The following is a 27370-nucleotide window of genomic DNA, read 5'->3' on the forward strand; positions in this document are numbered from 1 at the left end:
CCCTCTGCTGCCATCTATCACACATGAAAAAAAATTAATGAAGTACTGATGGGAAGGTTCAATCTCCACTTCCATACCATCAGTATCCACCTCTGATACTGTGGGCCCACATAATAAAATAGGAGGCATTACTTTTGGAGCAGCCCTTGTACATTTTGATTATGTGTACAACATGGAAAAACCATAGAACAAAGACAGAATTGCTGTAGCAATTGGATAGATCAGTACGAGGGAAAGGCGTCACAACAGAGGTGTGATGATGGAAGGACTGGCATGATAGAAAGGTGTTATACAGGAAGGGAGGAACATTGCTCTGTATCAGAAGATTCCAGGTTCACAGGGGAAAACTTCACCAAGGAGGGATCTCCAACCAGAGATCCTTCCCCAGTGGCAGTCAGCCCTTAAAAGGGGTCTAAGAGAGGTGCAGCCAGGCTCCATCCCTTCCTGTCACACAGCTGAATTGCCTTCACCTGTGCTCCCTGGGCTGAGCTGGTCCTTTCCCCAGTTGCTCAGTGTTTCAATTAGCTTTCCTCAAGAAAACTGTAAATGAGAAGCATTTTGAGGCATACTTGGCTGACCTTGCCTATGATCCTGCTTTCTTTTAAGCATGAATTGCCCTTCTTAATTATCCAGCATGCAAAGAGAGTGTAGGATTTCTTCTGATAAGTTATTAGGAGCGGAAATGCTGAATCACTGAATTACAGAATTGCAGGAGTTGGAAGAGAACTCTAGAGACCAAGTCCAACCTCCCTGCTAAAGGAGGTTCCCTACAATAGATTGCACAGGTAGGCATCCAGATGGATCTTCAATATCCCCAAACAAGGAGAGACCACAGCCTTTCTGAGCAACCTGTTGCAGTGCTCTGTCACTTTCACTGTAAAGAAGTTAATCCACCTATTCGCATGGAACTTCCTATGTTCCAGTTTGTGGCCATTGCTCCTTGTCCTTTTACTACACATCACTGAAAAGAGCTTAGCCTCATCCAATTGCCTCTTGCACTTTAGTTACATATAAACATTGATCAGATCTCCTTTCAGCCTTCTCCAGGCTGAACAGATCCAGGTCCCTCAGCCTTTCTTCACATGGGAGTTGCTCCAGACATCATTATCACGAATGCCCAAGAGAATTACAATAAATTATCTGAACCAGAAGAAACCACCTAAAGCATTTATACATGCTCTTTCATAGGAATAAAATATCCTTTCCAAAAACTTTAAACCCTTACATTTTACTGTAGCAAAAAGTGAAACTCTTCTGCATTTGCATATAAAGTAGTTGAAAAGGTGCATTTATAATCACATCTTGAATAGATTGCCTGAAATTTTTGTTGTCTCGCGTAAACAATTTGCTCCTATTGAAGAAGGGAATTTTCCCATATTCCCAAGATAAAACTTCATTTTAAAATAGGCATGAATAAACAAAATAAATATAGTAGCAGATTAATTCGTGAAGGCAGAAAAAGGAGAACTCATTTCTCATTGCTTTTCTCCTCACATGCTGCAGTCTGAGTTACGTCACATACCTAAGAGTAACGCAGTTCTCTGGAATACATTAACACACTGAAAACCTTGACAGTGTGACATCAAACTTTGTAGGGAGCATCTGCAGATCATGCCTTCTTAGTATACTAGTTAAGAACACAACAATCAGATGTAAGACAGATTATGTTCAAACCAGAGGATTCAACAAATGGCACTTTAACTCATTTTACGTAAGGAAGCCAATACATACAAGGGAGGGATTAAAGCAGGACATTGCAGTGCACTAGCTTGTCTGGCTTGCTGGTCAAAGCAGTTCTTCCTTAGGAAAGTAGTAAAGGGTCAAATCTCTACTGTAGCTGCTTCTGTAATGGCTGGTAGGGATACTTTGTTCTAGGAGAATACAAACATCATTTTAAAACTGAAAATGCCACAGCTCTGACTAGATTACAGATGCCACTGTCACTGTGGTTCTTCTCATGCTCTGATGATTATTGCCAATTCATATTGCAATTCAGATAACAAAGACCTTACTCTGTAATGGTACTGTGAATATGTTTTTGGAGGTACTAAACAGTTTAAAAATCGTTCCAAACTTCAATCATGACTACAACACAAATGAACAACAGGGCAGGTACTATTACATTCATTTTCCAACAAAATCTTGTTTGAATATTACTATGAATTTATTGAAACATGAAATATTTTACCACGTTACCTACCCTATAGGAAGTCCACCTTCTGAAGCCCTCCGTCTGAGACTTAATTTATGCATCTCAGCCATTTCCCTTAGAGTTTCTGCTGAGTAAAGGCCAATAGGGTTGTTATATTGCCTTGCAGGGCTCAGCTGGCGTACAGGACTATTGCCATCAGTCAGTAGAGGGCTTAGTTTTGAACCTAGATTACTCTTTGCAGGTGAAACGTCAGGAGTCACGGACTGAGAGGACATGGAAGATCTAACTGCAGTAGTCTTTAAGTAAGAAGAGCTATTTGAAAAGCTGATCTCTTCCTTGTTGAAGTAGCCTGAAAATGTTCCATTGGTTGCTAAAACACTACCCATAGGCCCAGTCGCCGTGTTAGTTAGAGGACTGAAGGTTGCTCTGTTGCCATTGATTTCCCAAGCAGGTTCCTGTAGTAGCAAACATGCAGGCCAAGAAAAGAAAAAAAAAGAAAAGAGCAATCATAGAACACATGCAAAAAATAATACATCTGCAATCACTGCTTTCTAAACATATTGATAAACTAGCAACAAACGGATTAAGTGCCAAAACATCCAACCTTTCAGGGAAGATTTTCAACAAAGAAGCTCACTGTTTCAAAATCAGGGAAGTAAAACATACTCAAGCACTTTTTATCCTTTTTTTAGTTCAAACCAACAAATTAAAGCTTATTATTAGAAGAGCATTTGCTATTGGTCAGCTTCATAGCAATGATTGTATACAAATACAACACTGTCTATTAGTTTCTAAGATAATTAAGAAAACTTAAAGAATATCCTAAGGTCAGAACTATCTGAAATGATATACAAACATAAAAGTCAATCTTATTATTACAAAAACATAATTATTCTAAACCACACAATTCTATTTTTCATGAGTACACTTAAAGTTATTGAAGCCCACACCTTGCATTGCTTTCACAGGCTTTGGTTCATGCTGATTAGGCCATGCATCATTGTTAGCAAATAGACCAAATGGATTCAAGAATAGATATCTGTTCTACAGACAAAATGCCTCTATATTCTGACAATTTCTGTATAATTTCCACTTGAATGAGTGTGTGCATGAGTACATGGCTGATGGCTTTATGATCCTATGGCTACATCCCAGATAGTGTTTCTAACTAGGACTGCAGTCAAAGTCACAGTAAACTCTCCTAACAATAACTACACTCACAAATGTCTGTGCTGATTCTCAAATTAGAAGTGTACTAGCAGAAACTAGTAAACTTGTATAAGACAGTACTATGCTTCATTTTAATACATGATTTACTATTAATGCAGTTTAGTGCAACTGAAGTAAAGGGTAATATCAAAATAGAAAAATAATGCTTCTCCTGCAACATGAAGAAGTAATACTTATCAAAAAACCCACCTGAACATCAGTTAGAAAGTGCATGTAAAACTTCTGTTCTCACATTAGCTAAAACATCCTTTTCCTTTTTCTGCCCTTCAGTTCAAACTTATTTTGGTATAGCACCATCTAAATCATTGGAACTGGAAAGCACTGAGCACTTCACAGGACACACTGAGCACACTTAGGGTTAAACCACCCTTTGGTTCCAGCTACAGGCAGGGTGCAGTGACTGCAGTTCTGTGTTTTTTGGAAGGCTGCCTGCTTATAGTATGAACAATTTTATCAAAGAGTGATATAAACTGCTCTTTCAGGTGGGCCTTTTATGACTTTGCTCTCTGTTTTCTTATTCTTTTTATGTAATATTACAATAATAGAAAACTACTAGTGCTTTGGATATGTATATTAAAAAAAACACTTTTTACCAGTCTACTTGTCAGCTCTTTGTCTTGACAATACCTAACTCTGAAGTTTCCTTTTTTCATTTAAGCAAAGCACCATCTTCATGTTTTAACTCGTCTGTTCAGCAGTTCATGCTCCCTACACGCAGCATCTTTGAAAATGTTTTGCATTTGTAGCTTTGGGAAGGTTTCCTCATGCAACATGAAGAAAATGTTAGCATGATCAATTATAAAAATTACCCGATCTAGGGTATGATGCAGAAGTGTTCCATGTTTGAGGAAAAAAAGGTTTTCAGAGGCATTCACTTCTGTGACTTTAAACAGTTCTCAACATTTAATGGCGTACTCTGAAATATCTAATGCTCTTGTCAAAGCTGTGGTTGACGAGAAGAGTAAGTAAAACAATTTTTACAATAAAAAATTTTTGACAGCCCTTCTGGCAATGAAGGGAAAACACAGAAGTTAAAATCTTAAAGGCTCAGTGACAAGCAAAATTCTAATACTAATACTAATAACATTTTTCCCATGCTTGCTTTTTGAACCTAGAATCCTGAGTTCAACTCACTCTGTGCATCTTTTAAAATAAGGAATTAAAATGTTTCAAAAGTAGCTACTTTATTATATTTTTTGTGTCTGTAATTATGTAATTTGGATAAGATATTCTATAGCTGAGATGCCCAACAAAATATTTTAGTGCTTCGCAACTTACAGGTTTCTCTAGAGCCCATAATTACCACCTGAATTTTATCTGAGAGGCTTAGAATCCTGGCTCCAGTCTAAATTGGGTTCTGCATGTTTTTCTAGAGTAGGATCACTCCCATGTTTCTCTCTGTACCTGCAGCTGTAACAGGTGCCCAGGTACCCACACACTCACAGTTCAGAGATCCAGCCAGCTGGAGGCTGCAGTCCACCTTGGGGGACAGGAACAAGAAGGGGACACAACTCTGAAGAAAGGACAGAGCTCACAAGCTGCTCTCAGTGAAAGCTAGTACAAGAGCAGGTAGTAACCTACAGGGACATTTTGCCTGCTTTGGACTGGCACTGCTGTGTTTGCCATATTTAACATACTACATGCACTTCCCCATAGCCTTACATGAGCCATACACCTGCAAAAAATTTAGCCTCTGATTCTCTATGTTTGCTGGTATAGGTTATCATTAAACTTCTTTACTTCGATACTGAGGTTCACTAGAAAGATATATATTTTACTTTATCCTCTTAGATTTTTCTATATTGCATATTTAAGATTTAGGGAGGTTGAGTATATTTGGAAAATCAAGATAATATGAACTGATCAGTTATAACTAATTGTAGAAGAACTAACCCATCCAACAAAGCTAAATATGTGGGAGAGAATTATAAGATTAATACATTTAGAATGTTTTGAACCAAATATTGCAGTCCAATAAAATGAACTTAGAACTTGTTCGTTAATAAACATGAAGAGATTTTAGCTGGCATTAATAGCTGCCTGGGGCTGTAGAAATAAATGTGAAGTGCTATTCCTTTTAAAGTTAATAAATAAAATGGAATTACATGCTCCAATCATCATACTGCGACGCTGAAAACAGCAACCCACCAGTCTTAAGTGGCCTACTGCATGTTTCCAAGTATTACTGAATAAATAGAAAGCACTTATTGTCTCTCAAAATGTTTTTTAAAAGCAGCAAACACACAAAGCTGTGTTCTCAAGCTAAGTCACCACTTGTGCAAACGAACGTTACGTGCTAGCTGAAAGGGGACAAATAATAAAACAGTACAGAGGTGATTGACTAGAAAAAGTATCTGAAGGAGCTATATTAGTTTGTTACATTGAAAAATCATTGGCTTCTATCTATGTTTACTGTGAACTTCCTTTCTAAACCTTGGAATAAAAGGACATGCAAATAGATCTGACTATACAGCATCCATATTATAGAACTGCTAGTGAACTAAAATCCAGATATTTCATTAATCAGAACTCATTTTCATTATTTTAGTGTTACTGAACACTAACAGTAAGTGAAAGGAAAATTACAGGGAAGCCCTAAGAAACAATGGCTGATGATTTTACCAAGCTTTACGACATAAACGAACCTTTGCTTTCATTCCACAAGCAATTTCTAGCTGGAAGAGTAGCACACTAGCAACTCATTACTAGAGTTCATAGTAACCCAGCAGTGCCAGGTTAGCATTCTCCACTTTAAGTTAATACTCGTGTTAGTTCAAGTGTAGGGTGTTTCCCCTTATCTGGGGAGAAAGGGATGAAACACGAAGTGGATAAAAGAGCAGTGATACAATTTCTTTTCCATATTCTGCCCAATAATCACCTTACTATCTCTTTGCTGTTGTGATCCCTCATCCTGGGATTGTTCCTGGGACTATATCTTAGAATAAAATACTGTTCCTTCTCTATTTTTTTCTTTCAGGTCAGTCACGACAGCAGATCAATACAGGAAAACAGTTTTTGAAATATGAAGTTCAGATTTCTAATGCTGAGTAGCAGCATTACTTCTCAGGAAACACAGCCAACAGTAACAAGCACCCCCTTGTTTCCCAACTGTCTCTCATCCCAATCTGCCTTGTCATCACTGCGGCTGGAAGGGCAAGATGACGTTTACAACTATGCCAGTGTGTTGCTACTCTTCAGCCGACCAGAAGAGGAGGCTCTGGCACTGAGCAGTGGGCTTGCAGAAATCTCCTACTGCGAGGGAAAACTGGGTTTTAATTTCCCAGCGTAATGGCAGTGAATGAGCTTAAAACTGACAAATGCAGAGGAATCTCAAACATTTGGGAATTCAAGGAAGCAACAAATCAGTTCAGTTTCTATTCTGCAATATTATTAGTTCTTTTTCTTATAGATATTTCTGTGAAGAGCAAATTCTGCTTTTATATATTGGAGAAGCGAGAAACATTTATATAGAAAAATACTTCACCAGTTTCTCAGGTCCCCTTTTTTTGAAAGCTCAAGTACCTTTTGTCTCTTTCTTATAGTCCATACAGCCTTTATTATAAATGACTCTGGCTTTTAGCACTTCTGGGAGAATGGTTTTACATCTCTTCCACTACAGTAATGAATTTGACCTCCCAGCATGCCCAAGAAAAAGGTGTTACTTTAAGCTTTTTATATAAAAGAAAATAGAGGCACAATGGCATTAAATGAGTCTGCTCAAAGACACTCAACAAATAGCTTTTGGCTCAGCCTTCTTTTCCATAGTACAGCTTGCTAAAGAGACCTATCCTCCCTTCATCTATTTTCTCTTAGCCACATGGGTACCTAAATTTGTCAGGAAACAAGTCCTTAACATTATGAGATCCTCAATGGGATTCTGTAATGTGTGTGTTCAGGAAGGTAGTTATATTATAACAATTAAAGAGGCTTTCTTAATACCTTTACACAAAGGGAAAAATGTTAAATCAGTGCTTAGCCTTAAAGGCTCGGGTCAACTACTTTGAACTGCACTGAGCTGAATCCTCGCCTCTATTATGCACGCTTGAAAAGCTGGCAGCAGCTCACTGACTGGTAATGGCTTCATCTCAAGTCCTTGGATTCATACCTACTCTTCTCTCTGTTTGAATGCTCTTAGCCATAGTTATCTCCTCCTCCTCCACCTATGCTACATCTGTGGTGACATATCTGATTAAAACATCACAAATCAAAACTGTTTCAAGTTTAAGACTAATGTTAGAGAAGAAAATACTGGAACTGCAAATCAGTTTAACTCTTATTTTCAGTAATATCTTGCAGCTCAGCTGAAGCCATACTTATAGTTGCAGAACTTGTACCATCTGTAACATCAATCAGCTCAAAAAGGTAATTAGAGAATGTATTACTTGGGATAGATAGGAAAAATCCTATTGTCCTTCCTTACATCTTTTTTTAAAAAATGCACCTTTATTTCTCTTTAGTGCAGAAAGTGATGACCATAACAAAGAAGAAACACATGCTTCAAAATTAGTGGAAGCTACATTCTGATCAGAATAACATACACAAGAATGTATGGTTTATAATAAGACACTGAGCTTGCACATGCAGATTTTTTTTTAGCTAACATTGCCGTGGCTTAACCTTCACCAGAAAGAGGTAAGAAAAACTTCCCTTGATGTTTGAGGTCAGCACTGTCATGATTTGTTTCGTAACGTCATTTTTTGCTATCTTGGTAAGGCAACTTAACTCTTTTCAAGTGAACCATCAAAGTCTAAACATTGTCAAGCAGTGATGTGGAGGTGGCAGCTTCTTGCATATGTGTCAAAGAACTCTTCATTTCTACAGTGACAGTGTTAACAGGAATAATATAGGGATAAACAACGAAACATTGATTTTAAAGTGTACTTACTGTGTAACATATCTTATTGTGACATCCTCACACTGCTGTTTGTGCCACTAAAATTTTATTCTGGATTTTGAAACCTATTTTCCAAAGGGTCAATGCCTTCATTACATTCCAAACCATCCTCAGAGAAGAATTCCACTTTCTGCACTCAACACTACCGTTATTACTTTATAACAACTAAACTCACTGTTGTCCACTTCAACTATTTTTCTATTACTCAGATAAAAGTTTTAGGCCAGGAAGACATACTGCTGGCTTTCAGTAGGCTTGTTTTTATATCTGGTCAGCAACTTCCATGCTCCAAAACAAAACTGTCACTCCTAACCTGCTAATGGCCCCCCACTCCAGCACTCCACTGCTACCTGTTCCACTAGTTTTTTTTTTAGGCAGGATCTCTGGCCTGTTTGAATACTGTCAGAAAACCAGTTCCCCACCATGCCTTCACGTAGATGTCACCTTCTCCAAATAAAGGTGCTACAAATTCTCTTTTCCAGCTGCAACTACTTCTTGTACCCCATTCACAATCCTACCTTCAGTAGCTGCTATAAGCTTTTCCTAAGCCAGGATACACAGGATGCTCAAGTGTAAGACAACATGCTCTTGAAAAAGAATCAGATCCTGTGGTATTATATCACTTAGGCAGATCAAAATAGGAAACGTGAGGTGCATTTTATGACTTCTGTGTCACAGGTGTTTTTAAAAACCTACAGTGTGTAGAGTTAATTCTTCTATAGGGTAGTTGGGTATGGAAAACAGTTTTGTGTAGTAAGCAGCTTTGAATGCCTATGGCAATAATTTTCAAATTGACAGCTGCTATGGAAGGATCATGCCTAAAACAGAACCGTACAAATAGATGCATTTTTATACAGGCTTTTATAGGCCTGCAGTGAGAGTAGTCAAACTTGTCATACCTGTGTAGGTGTTAGTGAAGGTCTCAAAAGAGAGCCACCAGTCTTGCATTGGGGAATAGCTCTGAAGAGAGATCGTGTACTTGTTGCCTTGAAAACTAACAGCACTCTGTGTAGTTCTTAAAGGAAAATAAGGACTTGATTCCCCTTCCTGCCCTGTATTTTGCTGGTGCACTGGAACACCAATCTAATTGAAAGAATGATCCACCCTTTTTTTCCCCAGGAATTTCTAAGTACTGTTTGGCATGTCTTCCAATAACTTTCTCCTAGATAACACTTGTAAAATCATGATATAAGGAGAAATAACTCTGAGCAAGATCAATTATTGATTTCTTCCCTCACCAAAAAGATTACAAGATCCAGAATGAAGTAACATTTTTTCTGACTCAACTAATAAACAGCTCTTCAAGTTCATGTCAAATTTAGCAAAATAAAATTGACTCAAATTATTCTTCCTGGTTGTGTTTTCTAGCTTCTTGCTAGCTTCTATGTGCCTATGGTAGTTACATGGATGATGCCAACTTCCTAAGTTTTGAATTTGGAAAGTATGGTGTTTATTTTAAACAATGTTTTACAAATTATCACCAGAAATTTGAACTATTAAAGTAGGAGGAGATCACCTAGTTCCCCATGCCTTTTGATCATGAATGTTTCTTTCTTATGTTACAAGGTTGGGATGAAACTGATGCAGAATGAATAAAATTTCAGTAAGAGAGATTTTACCTCCCCTCCATTTATCTAATTAAACGCATCACCAATACAAACATCCTCCTCAGTGCTTTAGCCTTAGGATGTATACCATCTGTCAGGCACCCTAACTCCTCAGTTTCTCCAAAATATATCTGATGTCTTGTCAGAGAGTCACTGAATGGTTGTTCAAATACAAACATTTAAATTATGGAAACTAACTACATTTAAGAACAGAAGCCAAGCCATCCATTTCCTCTGCCATTTGCTGTTATTCACTAAATCGACTCATCGTTTTATTTTGATGTTTGTTGAACAATGCAACAAGAATGCGATATGATGCAAATCTTCAATTCTCTGGTATGTCTGTGTTTCAAATCAGTGCATTTCCAGTTGTAGCCTGGATTCAGTTACACTGAGGCACAGTCTAAAGGGTTTTTCCCCAAGAACAAACAAAAACAAGTGTCTATTTTCAGCATTTGGTAGCCACTTTCTTACATGAAAAAAGTCAGGAAGACAACAGATTCTTTACTCAGAATGAGATCATAGGACAGCTAGATGCCTTGGTTCTGTTAATCAGAAACTAGCAAAATATAGGTCATCAGGTACATTATAATCAGTTTTGCTTCCTATGCGTTCATTCAATATTTATTTAGGATGGACAAAATATATTTTCAGTAGTAGGTATTTACCTTCACTGTGGTAGATAAAAATGTTAACTTTGGCTGAATATAACTATGTCACATACCTTCTGGTGGGGAATTACAGCTCTGGGTGAGTCAATTTTGGGTGGTGTGGTTGAAACTGGCACTGGACGTTTCGATCTGAGGATTAAAAAAAAAAGATTCTGCAATCAGAACTCTTTTTTCCTAGATAAAATTTTACATTTCTTGCAAAAATGCTACTTCATCAGTAGTGAAAATTAGGCAAAGCTAGTACATTTTCTAGTCATCATAAAGCTTTTTCCATGTTCTCACTTGCAAAAGTCTTAGATGTGAAAAATAATGCCTGATTTATTTTCTCTGAACAGTGAAAAGCCTTCCACTTTGCATCACCCATTTTCTAGTACCTTGTGACTGGATTTTTACAGATGCCAGCTAGCTGTAACAGGAGATAAACTCATGTTTGGACAGCATTCTAGAAAATGGGACTTAAAGTGTCTTAAAATGCAATGACAATGCTTTGATACTGAGGCATGTCAAGATCAACTCCTCAAAAGATTATGAATTTATAGTCTCAACAGTAGATCACTTCACTCCAAATACTCACCACCTTCCATCTGTGTTTGACAAATACATGAGGATTTTAAAAACTGAAGTAAACCATACCAAAATATTTGCAAAACACACAATGCACCCCTTAATTGGAATATAACAAAATCAATTTAGCAGATTTAAAATGTTAACTAAGTACTTCAGAATGCTCAGAAAGTGAAGATGTACTGTGAAGGTTTTGAGAACTTCACTGAATGCCCTTCTGAAATCTTCCCAGAAAACATAGGATCATGGGAAAATGAACTGAAGAAAGTACATGTAATCAAAGGAATCACAGTTCTGCTATTGCTGTGCTATTGCCAACCCACAGATTAGAGTTATATTTCAAAACCTCATCCATAAAAATTATATTTTGTAATATAACAAAAATGAAATAAAAGTACTTAAAATCACACAAAAGTGTTACTGAAGCAGAATTAACTAAGATGTCTGGAAACATTTGCTTTAGAAAATAAATGAATAGAAGACATTGTACAAGTTAGGAAAACAGTGAACAGTAGGAAAAGGAAAAATAAAGCTATGCTGGACATAAAGTAAAATTGAAAAGACAACATATATACAAATGGTAGAAGGCAAAATTTGTTTCCTAGAGTAGTTGATTAACCTGAAGTAAAATTTAATGCTAGAAGACAACATTGAGACTACAAGAATAATAGGCCATCAGGATGGATTAAATAGTTATCCCTATAACAAAAACACAGAAGATGCTTTTGGTCCAGTAAAAATATGTAGCCATACAGGTTCTCATTTTTCATAGCACAACTTAATAAAAGACTGATAGGGGAAGATATTCCACTTTAGGCTCTTTATTTCCTTACTGAGGGCTGTGTTGCTCTTTCCAATGACATACCTAACAAGGGCAGCTACTGGAGAGAGAAAACTGAGAAAGACAAAAGCTGGGGCCAGTCATAGTGGGAATCCATGTGTTAAAAACATAGCATCACACTGAGCTGTGTATTTAGCTTTAGTTGCCACATATAAAATGAATTTTCTTCACAGGAACTGGAAGATTTCTTAATGGAGAACAGAAATTATGTGACTCTTTTAACCTGCCCACAACACGGGGGCTGGAACTAGATGTTTTCTCAGGTTCCTATCAACCCAAGCCACTCTATGATTGTATAATTCCTGAAGCAGGAGGCTAGAAAATCGTAAAAGGCACTAATAACTGATATTTACAGATTGCATATATTGTAATATAATATCAATCCAAGAAAGGCTTCAAGTTCCAAGAACAAAAGTTGATTGCTAACTGCCTAGAAAAAACTTTCCTCAGTGATGCATTATTAACCCATCTTTTTTCAGAAGTGCTTCCACCAACCATTTCAGCTAAGAGAAAAAATAAGCCATTTAAGATGTGCACACTCATCACAAAAGAAAATAAAGTAAGCTCCAGCCCAGAACACAGAGTTGCAAAAAAAAATGACTGAAAAAATTTATAAATAAGTAAAGATTTAGGGGAGATTCTGATCCTCCTTCTGCTAGTACCCAGGTATTTCTGTGAAGTTATTGGGGGGTCGTAGACATAGTCAAACCCAGAGCCAGGCAGCATGGGCACTGAGTGTACCTTCTGCTCTATCCATTGATCATGAATTCTAGTGCCAAAGTTGCTCAGCAATGTAAATGCTTTTTGTTGCTTTTACATGCAGAACAAACAGCTGCATACAGCAAGTTTAATGCTTAACTAGAAAATATTTGTATTGCATTATCCTGGGCTGCATCAAGAAGGGTGGCCAGCAAGGTGAGGGAGGTGATCGTCCACCTCTGCTCTCGCCAGACCCCATCTAGAGTACTGCATCCAGGCCTGCAGTCCCCTACAATTCTGCTGCTTATTTTATCTCTATTTTTCCCAGTCATTACTTCACCACAGAAGATGCTAAGGAGCTTTATTTCTTTCAAACGTTGCTCATAAACTACCTCTGCCATTTACAGTGTTATCCAACAAAGATTATTATTCCGCACCAACTTGAAGATTTTAAGATATTACTTTAGAACAAGAAGCGTTCCTACATAACTCTTGATGTTTGTAACTGTGATATTTAACAACAGAATGATAAAGCTTGCTAAATTTGGCACAGGTTTGCATCAGAGAAAAGGGCAAAAGAGGTGAAGTCAATTTGTGGAATGAAAAATGTATGTACTTCTAAAGTGATTATTTACATAAGAGCTATCATTCCTCAGGGAAAATATCCTGCAAGTTCAGGATATTTTTTTCTCCCTTCTTTTCTAACCATATCCTGCGGCACCACTACTAACTTAGATTTTTTGCTTTTCAAGTCACTAAGGTGCTGCTGTACGTGTCTGTCTCAGCTTACATTTTAATTCATTGACTGCAAAATTATTTTCTTCCAAAAACCCATGGAGTACACTTAGTTTGTAGAGTTGCAAAGAATATGGAAGTCCAAATTCTACAAATGATTTTGTGATAGTTATAGATTTGATGTTGAAATATTCCAGGAAATTTTTTTCCTAAGTCAAAGCAATTGATTTGTTTTCAACTTGTCCACATTTTGTTTTCTAGTTTTAAAGTTAAAAGTGGAAATGAAAGGCTTGTTTCTCAGCCTTAAAAAAGCCCAAATACGTAATTCCAGCATCTTTTTAATTCTTCCCTAATATCTCCTGTTCTGGGAAATACACCTCCCCTGTCTCCATATACAGATTCTCTGCCTTACTGAAGTTTAAAAGCAGTAGGGATCTAGTTTTGAGAAGCAGTTCAATTTTGTTAGTACTGTTGATATAACTGTCAAAATTTCTACTTGTTCCCATCTACCTAAATATATCTTTAATCAAAGAGCTCTTGACTTCAATTCTATTATCTTTGCGCTCACAACAAATGTTCATTAGGACTCAGCTGCACTAAGAGAAGCTGCCTGCTTAAGGAAGAGCTTCCATAGAGTTCGAATTCTGTAATGCAATTACAGCTTATCCCTACTCTCGGGAGCATATCACCATACTTGGAGACAGCAGATATGATCTAACAGCTGATAGCTCTTTTTCATGTACATGGCATTTTTTTGTAGTTTATAACTTTGGCAGTCAGTGTCCACCTTCACTTCTTGGATTCTCAGGACGGCTAAAATCATTTTTACATCAAGCTCTTGTTGTTACTTCATTATATATGTGACCATTATATACACTGATTAAGGTGCTCAAAATGTGTCTTACTGTCTCAAAACTTGAAGAAGGGGGGGGGGTCTATAGAAAGGTAATAAAACAAATCAACTACAAAATATTTTGAAATCATTTTACCTACTTTACATATCTCCTAATTTAATAGAGTGGGTCACACTGGATTTTGGATACATATCAATTAAATGCAGTAATATTAATTTTGGGAAAACAGAAGTAAAATAGCTAGACTAGATATTCTTCATGGTCATCACTTCAATATGTCCATCTTCAGACAAACACTGAATGAAATATCATGCACAGAAGCTACCTACTGATTCTAAGTCTTGCGGGGAAAACCCTGAGTCTTGTGATCCCGCAGTTTAAGCTCACTAAGCTCTTCCTGTACATTAGCAAACAGGCTCAGCATCCTTTATAAGAATCACAAATACAAAACCCACAATACTTCATACATCATTGTGATCACTTTGAGGCTAGGATGAAGCCTAGTTTCACCTTATCAAGATAGCATCTGTACCTGCATTGAAATTGATAAATACTTCCATCAGCAGTTTTGCTCTATGTCAACAGTAACGCAAATATTAGCATTTGGATGCATTACTGACTTGTTAATTATTTCCCTGCATTGCACTACACTCAGATGGACTGCAGAACTGGCAGTTATAGTTTTCAGGCCTGTTGTTCATACCCATAGCATTATATGAACAAAAATACTCGTAAATGTCCTCTCTAAGTAAGCAGCTATCCAAAAAATCTGTGGAAGAGAACGTTTACAAGTATGTAATATCTATTTCCTTTAGAAGGGATTTAAGCAAAGGATAGATGTAAATACTACAGGACAGAAAAGGAAAAAGCAGAGAAATCTTGGTGAGTTTAGATTAAAGAAGGAAAGGAAAAGTGAGGAAAAAGTACTTGTGAGGCTGTGAGTTTTGAAAATGAGTACATATCTATAGATTCTGAAGCAGCAAACAAATTCTACTCTCCTGTTTTCTCTTCAGCTCCCCTTTGTCCCACTGGATGACACCTACACATCTTTTTTACTCTTCTCCTTTCTCTTGTGAGACAAAAACTCTTCACCTGAATTCCCTTGTATTCTGCCCTTGAGCTGTTCCCTCCTGGAACTAATGCTTCCATTGCCTCCCAGTTGACTCAGTAACAGCTCTGAGATTCCTCCACCCCAGCAGCAACTGAGGGCAGAATTCAGATTGCTCAGCTGTAGAGAAGAGTGTTAGAGAATCACAAGGGAGACACTGAAATAGAATCACAATAATCAGGGAGGGTTCAGAGCTTAATCATATATAATCTCACTTTAAATCTCTGACAATTCAGTAGTTATTTATTATTCATGATTGTATTTATTATTTCTAATTACTGCCAGATGCTAAAAATAAATGTAATTAAGGTTAAGAAGCAAATAATGAAATAATTTGTTAGTGTAAGAAGAGAAGAACAAAACATTTAGGTTGTGAAAGAATCTAATACTGAAGAGCTGTTATTACAAGGAGCAGGAAAATGCACTGTCTTTATCCAGCGCTTATACGTATGCATTAACTTGGACTAAAAATGTCACTTTCTCACTCACCCCAGTACGCATAATAATTAAAAAATGCTGAGGACTCGGACATTAAAAAATATTTACCTACGTATTTTTTACTGAAGAGCATCTAACGTGAAACATAGCCTTTTCTCCTGTTTAACTTTCCCCTACCACGCAGATAATGTATCGGACTCTTAGATCACCTCCATTCAAGTACCATCAGACTCCAGGGCAGTCCCACAACTCTTCACTTTCCAACAGCTTTGTTAAGGGTGAACATCATTCAGCTGCAGATTTCAGATCAACACTGGGAGCTGCTGTAGAGAATCACCCAGAAGTATGCAGCCAAGACTCAAAGGTATGGTGAATCCATCCCTTTTTTAAAAAGGAAGGAAAGAGATTCACAAAAGAAGAATACAAAGCTCAACAGCTGCCTTCTGTTGAAGGTACTTCTCACAGTAGCTGTCTGTGCTGTCCAAATCCAAATATGTTGATATTACACAGATGAAGTCTATTCTTCCCTTTGCCACTCGACATTTGCTAATAGCAAATCTAATGCTCTTGATACTTTGAGCATCATGATCACAAATGATTAGAATTTCCTGAAGCTGTCAATGATGCAAAATTAGTTATCTGTTTTTCCTGTAATTTCTTTAACTCAGAATGTGGACATTATAGCATACTGCATGGCTTTCAGAGCATTTCTAATTGACGTATATGGCAGAAAGAACAATTAGGGGTCATGGATAATAGGATATTAACTGTAGTTCAATTCATTTAGCTATTCACTGTTTGCAAACCAGAATACATCAGTGAGCTTTCCATCAGTGCCTTTTCTTCCCTTTTTCTTACTGCTTAGAGGATGTGAACTGAAGTGGGTTACACAGAGCCAAACACTCACTGCCATTGTCTCACCACAATAATCAGTAACTTATCTAAGCAAAGTTCCAGTGCTTCTGAAAGATGTGAATATCTTCAGTTATTGCAAAAAGCAAGTGCGATGTTTATAAGCAGTACTCAGAGATACCTGAAGAGATGTACATTCTACTCTCCAGTGTGCTGATACCTATATTTTTACACCTTGCTTACTAGGCTAAACAGACATTCACAAAGGCTCTACAGAAATACAAATAAGATATGCATCTATACACACCACAGTCACTACATGGTTCATTTTTCTCTTTGCTTTGTTGATTTTTTTGTTTGTTTGTTTGTTTTAAATGCTGCTACATGCTTAGAGTGCCTTCTTCACCAAGACAACTAACTTACAATTTCATGCTCAATAATAATTCCATTACTTGCTTCAGTAGCTAACCTGCCAATTATGCTGCAGAAAAAGGATGATCCTGTGACAGGGCCACTATCTTTGGAATTAAAATTCAGTTTTATCTGCTACTACACAGGATGGCCTACAGAAAGTCACTGGACATTCTACTTTGCTTCTCTGCAGAAAGACAATTTCCCTCATGAGAGTAAATATATGAAAGGCTATGAGTGATCCAAATGCACTGTTGAGACAGCAATATAATGAGCAGATGCTTTCTCTAATTATTGAACGCTTTTTGGAACTTTTGAGATAAACAGTTTTCTTCCTACACTGTTGATTAGCTGTAAGAAAACTAAGCAACCATTTTTTTCCTCATCTGATAGATGTCAAATCTGCCAGAAGCTGTATCTGACAGATTTTGACCTGAAACTTAATTCTCATTTTAAGACTGCTTACTTAAGAAAGTTTGCCAGGCCTCGTCAAAAAAATTTGCTTCCTTCTGAATTATTCAAGTACTGCTTGAAGTTGTCTTTATGACAATGCAGAAACTACTCCACCACCTGCCAGTGCCCAGTACTGCCATGCTGCAGTAGACAGCAGTCAGAAAGAGGAAACAAAGAGATGGCCAACCTCTGAAGAGCCTAAAAGCCAAGCAGAACACACCTTGGTGTGTCCCTGATCTTAACAGGGATATCAATTATTAAAATATGGGAAAAAAAAAAAAGACCTGGTAACTTTCATAGTGGCTGATGTGCATGAAATATCACAAAAAAGATCCAAAGGAGACTGGTAACTTCACATACACAAATAATGTATTACAGGATTGACCCAGTAAAACATTCATATTTCACCCAATTGAATGACTCTTTACTTTGCTCTTCTGAGGCCTCATCTGGAGTACTGTGTCCAGGTCTGGAGGCGCCAGTGCAAGAAAGACAGGGAGCTGCTGGAGAGGGTCCAGAGGAGAGCCACAAAGATGATCAGGGGACTGGAGCACCTCCCCTGCGAAGACAGACTGAGGGAGCTGGGCTTGTTCAGCCTGGAGAAAAGAAGGCTGCGGGGTGACCTCATTGCAGCCTTTCAGTACCTAAAGGGAGCCTACAAACAGGAGGGGAATCAACTCTTTGAAAGGGTTGATAACTGCAGGACAAGGGGAAATGGTTTTAATTTGAGGGAGGGGAGATTTAGGTTAGATGTCGGGGGAAGTTCTTTACAGAGAGAATGGTGAGGTGCTGGAACAGGCTGCCCAGAGAGGCTGTGGATGCCCTGTTGGCCAGGTTGGATGGGACTCTGGGCAGCCTGGTCAAGTATTAAACGTGGAGGTTGGTGACCCTGCCTGTGGCAAGGAGGTTGGAGATTCATGATCCTTGAGATCCCTTCCAACCCTGGCCATTTTGTGATTGTGACTCCTCAATTCCACTTCTTACAAGTAATGTATTAGCTTGAAGCACGTAATTTACATTTTGCCACATCCATACTTAAGCCAATCAACATTAATCAACAAGAAAAGGTCTCAGCCCTGATATATTGTGACCTTCTTGTGAGCTTAACATTTTGGGTAATATACCAACTTGCTGATTGCAGAATGCAACCAGTAAATACTTGTTTCAAAGATTATAGCTGTCACGTACATTGAGTTGTGCAAGCCTGTTGATTTGGATAAGATGTGCCAGTGATATCCATCATAACTATTTCATGCTAAATACAACATAAGACATATAGGAATTCATACAGAGGTGGATGAAATTAGCTCATCCATTGCATTTTTATCTTACAAATAAGAGGATGATTTTAACTTCACTGAAAGCTGGTGTTTCAAGGTAGGGAAGAAGTACGTGCAGTCTGAGAATAGTTCGAATCCCTGAGCAAAATCTTCTTACAATCAAAACCTGACTGCACTTTAAAGCCTTGGTGCTACAGTTTCCAGGCTCTAAAACTAACAAGGACACTTTATGCACTGAGCGTAAATAGCAGTCCACTCATCCTGCTCATGTAGGGAATATATCTATATTCATTGCAATGACTGATATTTGTATTTTATTTTCCATGGAAAAAGCAAATCATCACTTTCAAAAGCATTAAATGTTAACTACTCCAAGATGGTAACTCATAGTCTTGTCCAGATACCAGCCTAACATTCGGAGACAAATGCTACCATCCTCTCATGTCTGCACATAGGCACAACTGGGGTATTCAATGAGATTCATCTCCACTTCAGAACTCATAAAAATACATGTTAACTTTTTTAAGCCAACTTTTTCTTTAATGCACTGAGCACGTGGTCTCATCAGAAGTTTGGGGAAGAAACCTTGGATACTGAGGATAAAAGTTCCAGGGTTGAATTTCTAAGCAAAATAAGAATTAGTGTCACACCACATTCACATGATGCTTTCCTCTTTTCCCTATCATTGTGATTAAAATTTTGAATTTATGCATACTGTGACTAAGTAAGGAATGTAAGAATCTGACTACTACACTATTCTTATCTTGCCAAAAGTAGAATTTAGAATTCCTTTCCTGAATGCGGGTACACGCAGTAACCAACTGACTCAACTGAGGAACCATCCTTTGAGGAAAGGCTGAGGACACCTGGATTGTCTTCTCAAGATAAAAAGAGGTTAAGACAACTTCATTGTCCTCCACAGCTCCCTGAAGATAAGAAATCATAGAATGGCCTAGGTTGAAAAGGATGACAATAACCATCTGGTTTCAACCCCCTGCTATGTGCAGGGTTGCCAACCAGCAGACCAGGCTGCCCAGAGCCACATCCAGCCTGGCCTTGAATGCCTCCAGGGTTGGGGCATCCACAGCCTCCTTGGGAAACTCGTTCCAGTGCCTGACCACCCTCTGGGTGAAAAACTTTGTCCTAATATCTAACCTAAACCTCCCCTGTCTCAGTTTAAGACACGAAGGTGCCTATCACTTCTTTCCATTAACCAATGATGGACACACAGAAACAGATCTCTCCTATGCCAGTGGAGTCAGACTGGACATTGGCAAGAACATATCCACTGTGGGGGTGGTCAGACACTGGAACAGGTTTCCTAATAAGGTGGCTGAAACCCTGTGCTTGTTAGCATTCAAGAGCCATTTCGATAATGTCCTTAAAACACAGCTAAATTTTGGTTAGCTCTTGAACTGGTCAGGCATCTAGACTCAATGACCTTTGAAGGTCCCTTCCCACTGGAGTATTCTAGCCTATTTTAACTTGAGGTCTCCAAAATGTACTGTCCACATGGTGTAAGATCTGAGACCTCAGTGCAATCTAGACCAGAATTACTGCAGTGAGTATGGCATTTTATAACCAACATGGCATCAACTTTGTATTTTTTTTTCTGATATGAAATTCAGAAACTACTGACTCAATATGTAAATTCTCTGAGAATCACATTAGCTTTTTTAAACAATTTCTGCAAAATTCAAGAAGGGAAGAGACTAGAGGACAGTGCTTTGGTTTTTTGTGTGTGTGTGTTTTTTTGTTGTTTTTTTTTTGTTTTGTTTTTTACTCTGATACACTTCTTTCTTGCCATAAAATTTCAGGCCATATTTCTAAGGCAACGTGAACATATTTATACTTGAAAATATGCTAAAACTAACACTTCTAGTGAAATTGTATCAAATGCAAGTCAAAATGCAAGTCACACACCTTCTTGAACTCTGAAGGTTGTGGGTAGGAGGCAGGCATTTGTATCCTTAGTCTAGACTGACACAGTAGCAATGGACTTGCTTTTGTATGTAGTAATTCAGAAATCTGACTCAAGTCTTGATAGGGTTTTTGCTTCCCAAACTTTTAAGTGCTGCTATCCTAGCTATTGAGTCCTAAGCGGTACTGCTGAGCTGTGAAAGTATTGCTGCAGTCTCATCCAAGGAACAGTCATTTGACACCAGGAATTCAGTTTCCATAAAGACTACAGTAGAAAAGCAGTAATGGCCAGGAAGAAGTTAGCTACCCCAAGAATGGATTTCAGGATAGGCATTCACAAGGCAGAACACAAGCACTAGCAAGTCAACACTAGCATTAGCTTTCCTTTCAAAAAAAGGAAAGAAGTCATATTCGCATGAGAACAGATTCTCCCTCTATACATAAGCAGTCCCTGAATGAAAGCATTATTAGTCTAATGAATGTAATAAAATCATCTAATTAAAAGGAGAAAAAGTTTCAAAGCCATGCTTTCATTTTCTGTCTGTTTTTACTAATCTCTTCCTACAATGCTTTTTGGCAATGTTTCCAGTAATACCCCAACTACTCAATATTTTAGTCTGTGCTTTTGGGAGAATTGCCTATAGAAAGTTTACTCTTAAACTGTAATATTTACCCTCTTCTAATTCTTGTTCAAGCATAAACCCAGCCTAAATCTGGTTCTGATTTAAAAATATGCCCATCAGCCCTACAACATGTACAGAATTATTTACTATTCACAGCTTCAGACAAAAGAAAGCAGTTTACAATGACTTTTCAATTTCCTTGGCTTGCAGTTTGCTGTTACCACATACTTTATTTATGGTAGATCTGAAATAAATACTGCAGGATCAGCCATCTTTTGGTGCTGCACAAGAAAAGGAAAGCTATTAAATATTTACCATAAATCTCTCCTAGCTTTACAACTGATTCTTCCCATTTCACTACTAAAAAGTATTATTTAGCTTTTGATTTGCCAGCAAAAAGCAGTCAATTGTGTCTGCCTGAATGCAAACTGTATTCCAACACTGGCTTGCCCTGAAAGGGGGGGACATTGTGTCAATGCATATCAGGCCTGCACCTTCCCTGCTCCTCTGCAGGAACTCATAGTGACACCAAAGCAGGCATCTTGGAGCATCACAGGAATGCCTATGCCAGCAGAATGAGGCATGCTCATATTACAGCATTTTCCAAAACTTAGTCAGTACATTTGGTGAATCCTTTCCAAGGAGGCTGATCAGATTCCTCGAGTTAAGATCAAATGAATACTGTGGATGCTCCAGTGAAATGTGTTAACAAATAATACTGTACTCATGAACTGTATTTGAATTTTAAAAAGAAACCTATTTGTATCAATTAAAAATAAATTTTGCATGCATTTCATTTTTTTTACCTGTGAACTGAATGCAGCAGAACAATAAGCAGATGGCCCAGTTCCTGTGGGACAGCCAGCCAGTTGAAGATGAACTTTAACTGGCCTGGGACTAAAATGCCTGAGGGCAGCTGTGCAGCTCAAGTGACCGATCAGAAACAGATACTGTAAAATGACTGAGAACTAATCTCCAGTAAGGCACAAAAAGATTAGAAGCAGTTTCTTTTTCCACAGTAGTTCATTAAAGAGTATGATCACAGCCTTCCACAGCATTGTCCAGCAGCATGGGAAGTACATAGCAGGTTCTGGAGATCTAAGCAGCCAGAAATTGACAATGAGCATTTGGAAAAAGCAGTATGCCACTGGAAAGCTGAATTCTGACTGCCTGATCAAACCTCTGGCACAGCTGTCAAGTTCTCTATCCAAGGAATTCCGTGACATTGACAAAGTTTTGTGAAGGTTCAGTGAAATCATAGCCTAGATAAGGTGATAAGAGGCAAATTTAACAGCGAGTTTAGGAAAGGGTGTGATCAGAAAAGATCAGAAAACACTTGACAACTATGGCTTCCTTAACCCATAATGAGATACTTGCATGACAAACGCAGGCCAGCACTCCACACAAAACACTCACTGAAGAGCTATGTTAGTGTACATTGAGAAGGGCAAATTGATGGTGCTTGAAGAAAAACTAAGTTTGTATAGCCAGAGAAGTGAAGACTCTTTGTTTAGAGTAGGACAGGACTAATGAGCATTCTTAATGCTTCCCTTCTACTACATTTGATGTCTTGCAATTTGATATCCTGCACAAGTGCTGTCACTATGTACATTTTGCTCGATAACCAAACAAAAACCACCAGTTCTTCACCCTGAAAAAGAAACTCCAAGGGGAATTTAAGTATGAACATAAAAGTGAGTAGCAGCAAACACTATCTGAACTGTCAGGTTATAAAAAACACTCATGAAACCTTCATGGTCAGGATCAATAAGAGGAAAGGCCATTGCTCTTGAGAGCCCATAGCAGTTAGATAAATATAAAGCTTTTGGTCTTAGAATACTTATGTCTAGATTTCATGTTCCATTGTTTTTCCCTTGGCATTACAGACTAAACAAACAAGTTCACTTTGATTCCAGAGCTGTAACAACAAAAATCAAGCCACAGGTCCTCCAGTAAGGAATTCTAGGATCTTGTAAAGATTTTTTTAGAGCCATGTGACTACTAGACATTGATGTCTAAGATCACTGAAATTTACGGCTTCAGTTTTCCTATCACTACAGCCAATTACTAACACACATATATCCTTTAAATTTTAAAGTATTCCATGTTTTCAGACTTTAATACGTATCAGATAATTGAGTGTTCCCATCTCAACAATCTGCACAGAAAGTAGATTTTTTTTGTCCACTCCATCATGAGTGACTGACCCAATATTTTGTGTTAACTGGTGTTTCTCTCACCAATGCAATATTTTGTGAAATTGTTTTTGCTGAGAGATCTTATCTAAATGTGAAACACAAGAACCCAATAGGAAAGCAAACAGAAGGTCTGCAATAAATTATCAGAAATTATCTTCTTCAACCTGTAAGTAACTCAAAACGATTTAGAGCATTTTTCAAAAGATGCCATATGAATCTCTTTATCACTACTTTTCATTAAATTAGACCAAAAATGCTGGAGAAGGTCACAGAATGAGGATTCAACTGCAAGCATCCAGGATAATGCCCTATCTTTTTTTAAAATACTTTAAGGTTTCAGTAACTTCAAATGACCACTTTTAACTGACTTCTATCACATTTCTGTGAGAAAGTCTCCCCTTCTCGCGTTCAAATGTTTTTCTTTCCTGCACTGAAGCTACACCTTTTTACCCTATCAAATGCAGAGGGGTCACTCAGGTAACTCAGTGTGAACTTAGAGGTGCCAAACCATTAATAAAAATTCTCACTCTGGGAATGACAGATTCAATCCATGGGATCAGAATACTTACGATAGTTGTTTCTGAAACAGTCATTCATATATTAACCAAAAGTGTGTGTGTTCGCATAGGACTAAAGAAACATCACTGTTGGACTTTTATCAGGAGCCTGAATGAACAAGGAATTACGCCTGTATTCAGTGGGCTAAATACAACACAGATTCATATGTCATACAAGCCATTGTGATATCTATAAAAATCCATGCTACTTGCTACAAAATCACCACAGATTTTAGCTGTTCACCTCATATCTATACATTGGACACTTCAAATAAAACTAACAGGTAAAGAAGAAACCCATAGCCCTCAGTCATGGGTTTCATAGGACATCCTTGGGAACACAAAAATTTTAACTGATGTCAACATACTTCTGAAGAGTGAGGCTCAGGTTGTAACTCGCTGACTTGATCTTGTTCTGAGCCTCTAAGTGAGTCATGCTGTCAGTATTGACTCCATCAATGGCTACCACAAGGTCCCCTTGATTCATCTGTGACTGTGCTGCCTTGCTGCCAGGAGTGATCTGTACGGGGAAAGGAAAAGAAAAAACTTCTTAAGTCATTCTGTGCATACATTACTTCTACAGAACTGTCCAGAATTGTAACACAATTTTCCTCAGTTATTGCTATTGTCGTATTCATTCGTGTACAGGTAGAACAACAAAACTTATGGAAATTAAACAAATACACTTAACTTACATTTCTGCAAAGGTCAAGAGTATTACCTACTTGTCATTATTTGTGTTTTAAGGGGATAATTATCATAATTCACTTTGGTGTGCTGTATAGAGACATTACTCAGAACTGGAAAACTAAGAAGCCAATAACCATTGCACGACTTCACTGTATTTTTCCTCCTAATAGTAATTTTTCCCAAACTAACTCATTACACTAATCAGACAGAAAAGGAATATGTGTGAAGGACCTTGGACATGTTTTGTTTCCCTATAGTGAGCTTTATAGGAAAGTATTCTGGTTAACTTTAACCCACATAAAACTACAGCTCCATTACCAAGACACCACTACTTATCCAAGATAACCTCCATCAGCCTGTTGCACATAACAATCCAAAAATAAAAGACAAGCACTTTTAGAAATAAGTAACTAGAATACTCCAACTGCAAATCCAACTACTTTAACAACAGTTCAGAATTTCTGATTCCTCACTACATAATCACACTGTGTTAACTCCAGGTGCCCAGTGGAATGCAGCATCTTCAAGCAAGCAGTATTCTCACCCATATTTAACATAGCCCTCTCAGGTGCATCTGGGTGCAATCAATACACTACAGTTATAGCAGTCAGAAAAATCAACACAGTGAAATGGTGACTTAAGAGGTGTAATGACAGAGGGACTAGCACAATGGAAAGGTGTTACAAAGGAAAAGTGCTCACCCATGTCCAAAGAGCTAGGCTCACAAGAGAAACTCCACAAGGGAGATCTGCAACCAGAGATCCTTCCTCAGTGGCAGTCAGCCCTTAAATGAAGTCTAAGAGAGATGCAGCCAGGCTCCACCCCTTCCAGTCCCACAGCTGCATTGCCTTCACCTGTGCTCCCAGGGCTGACCGGGTCCTTTCCCCAGGTGCTCACAGTGATTCAGGCCTTGACTCAACACTTACCATCCAAAAGCCATCTACGAAATTTCACTCCATTATTGAACTCCAACTAGAGAAGAGCCTTCAGATACCTTCAGCCAGTTTGCAATGAGCACATCAGATTTTTCCTTTCTTCTCTGCACTCAGTATTTATGAGGTACAGATATAAGCTACAGATCTTTGCTAATGCTTTTAAGATACCCACTTCATTAATTTCCTCACTGAAAAAATCACCACCACACCAAGGGTAATACCAAGGAAACCACACCTGCAGTTGTTGACTCTTGTTCCTTCAGTATAGTAAGCATAAACCATGTCTGACTGCAAGGTGAAATTCCTATGTGCAACATTCCTACGTCCATTTTCCAGGGTGAAACACATTGACTTCTCTCAGTTTCTGATTCTTACTTCTTCCAGTTCAAAATTTAGATGTACAAAAAATAAAATAAAATATTTTATAAAAATAAAATAAAATAAGCATACAGAAGTTAACTACAACTGACATAGAATTAGATACAAATTTTGAGGGAAGAGATAATCATACCAGTTTCACTTACTCTAGTGGGATATTTTCTGCCAAACGTGTTTTAAGAAAACACTACCAAAATGATGTGTTGATCAGGAAAGCCTATAAAACAAAAATTCCTGGGCAAATTTGAATTTTAACTATAGGCATTGCAACAGCCTGCCTGAGGCTCAGAGCTACAGAAGAGTTACAGAAAAAACGTGATGAATATCACGATCATGGCTTATAAACCAGGGTTCCTTTATTTTAAAATGAAAGGAAGGGAATTCGTAACCACATCTTCAACTAATTTTAACAGTAGTAACCAACTGTGCTGGATTCATTCATACAGTTCTACTGTTCTGGCTCCCATTTCAGGAGCCAGCACAGCATTGATGTCACCCTCTAAAATTCAGATTGTTCCAGTTTCACAGGCAGATGATAATCTATGCAAGACTTGCAAGTATGGATCCAGTTCAATATATCATTCAGAATCATACCAGGAGATAATTACTACTTCCCCCATTCTTCCCAGTGGCTATGAAAGATGCTATGTAAATTACTTGTTTCCCTGTAACTTTTCATGTTAAACTCTAAGAGTCTAATGTGTATGAAATATCCATATCCAAATACAGAGTTATACCTATTTTAGCTAGAAGGTAACAGACTACTCTGGGAAGCTTTCAAGTGAATCCAGAGCGGGCAGTTACAGAGGACACTGAGAACCTTCAGGAGTTGCTGGGGACAAAATACCAGCACACACGGAGATAAAGGAGAGCCAGATCTAAAGTGCCAAAGCACTTTCAAGACTATCTTGTTCCCATTTTTAAAGATCCAACAGAAAGGAATGGAATGCAAAGTGTTTATCTGTTGGCATGTTTTCTTAATCTGAAAATTCAGCTCTGATCAACCATTTATTTATTGAGTAGTTGCAGACAGATCAATGTTTTTGTGAAATCTTCAGGACTTATTTTCTATTTAAAATGTTCTTTTATAATATTTTTTAAATGAAGCATTGATGTTAATTAAACCTCAGGATTAGAGCAAAAATCCAGATCTATTTGCCCACACCATAAATTCTACTTTACTGTCATCCCTGCTTTTCCTCTAATAGGGCATTACAAAATTAATAAATGAATATATAAATACTGTCCAGTTAAAATACAGTTTTCATTTTGTCCACTAA

At 37.9% G+C, this 27370-nt stretch overlaps 1 protein-coding gene across 4 annotated transcripts in view; it reads right to left on the reverse strand.

Annotated features, from left to right (window-relative positions):
• LDB3 (LIM domain binding 3) overlaps positions 1 to 27370 on the reverse strand; it is a 122005-nt gene that overhangs the window by 61209 nt on the left and 33426 nt on the right. For 2 of the 4 annotated variants that reach the window (XM_042862727.1, XM_042862725.1), the window contains exons 3-5: positions 24456 to 24607; positions 10608 to 10683; positions 2201 to 2607 (exon numbers count right to left, since the gene is read on the reverse strand). In XM_042862727.1, coding sequence (XP_042718661.1) covers positions 2201 to 2607; positions 10608 to 10683; positions 24456 to 24607 — 635 coding nt within the window. The remainder of the gene's footprint in view (positions 1 to 2200; positions 2608 to 10607; positions 10684 to 24455; positions 24608 to 27370) is intronic. The other 2 variants (XM_042862728.1, XM_042862729.1) reach the window with 1 other exon arrangement.

Source organism: Lagopus leucura, unplaced genomic scaffold (assembly GCF_019238085.1).
Source record: "Lagopus leucura isolate 7727_CA_CO unplaced genomic scaffold, USGS_WTPT01 Super-Scaffold_739, whole genome shotgun sequence".
NCBI classification, from domain to species: Eukaryota; Metazoa; Chordata; class Aves; order Galliformes; family Phasianidae; genus Lagopus; species Lagopus leucura.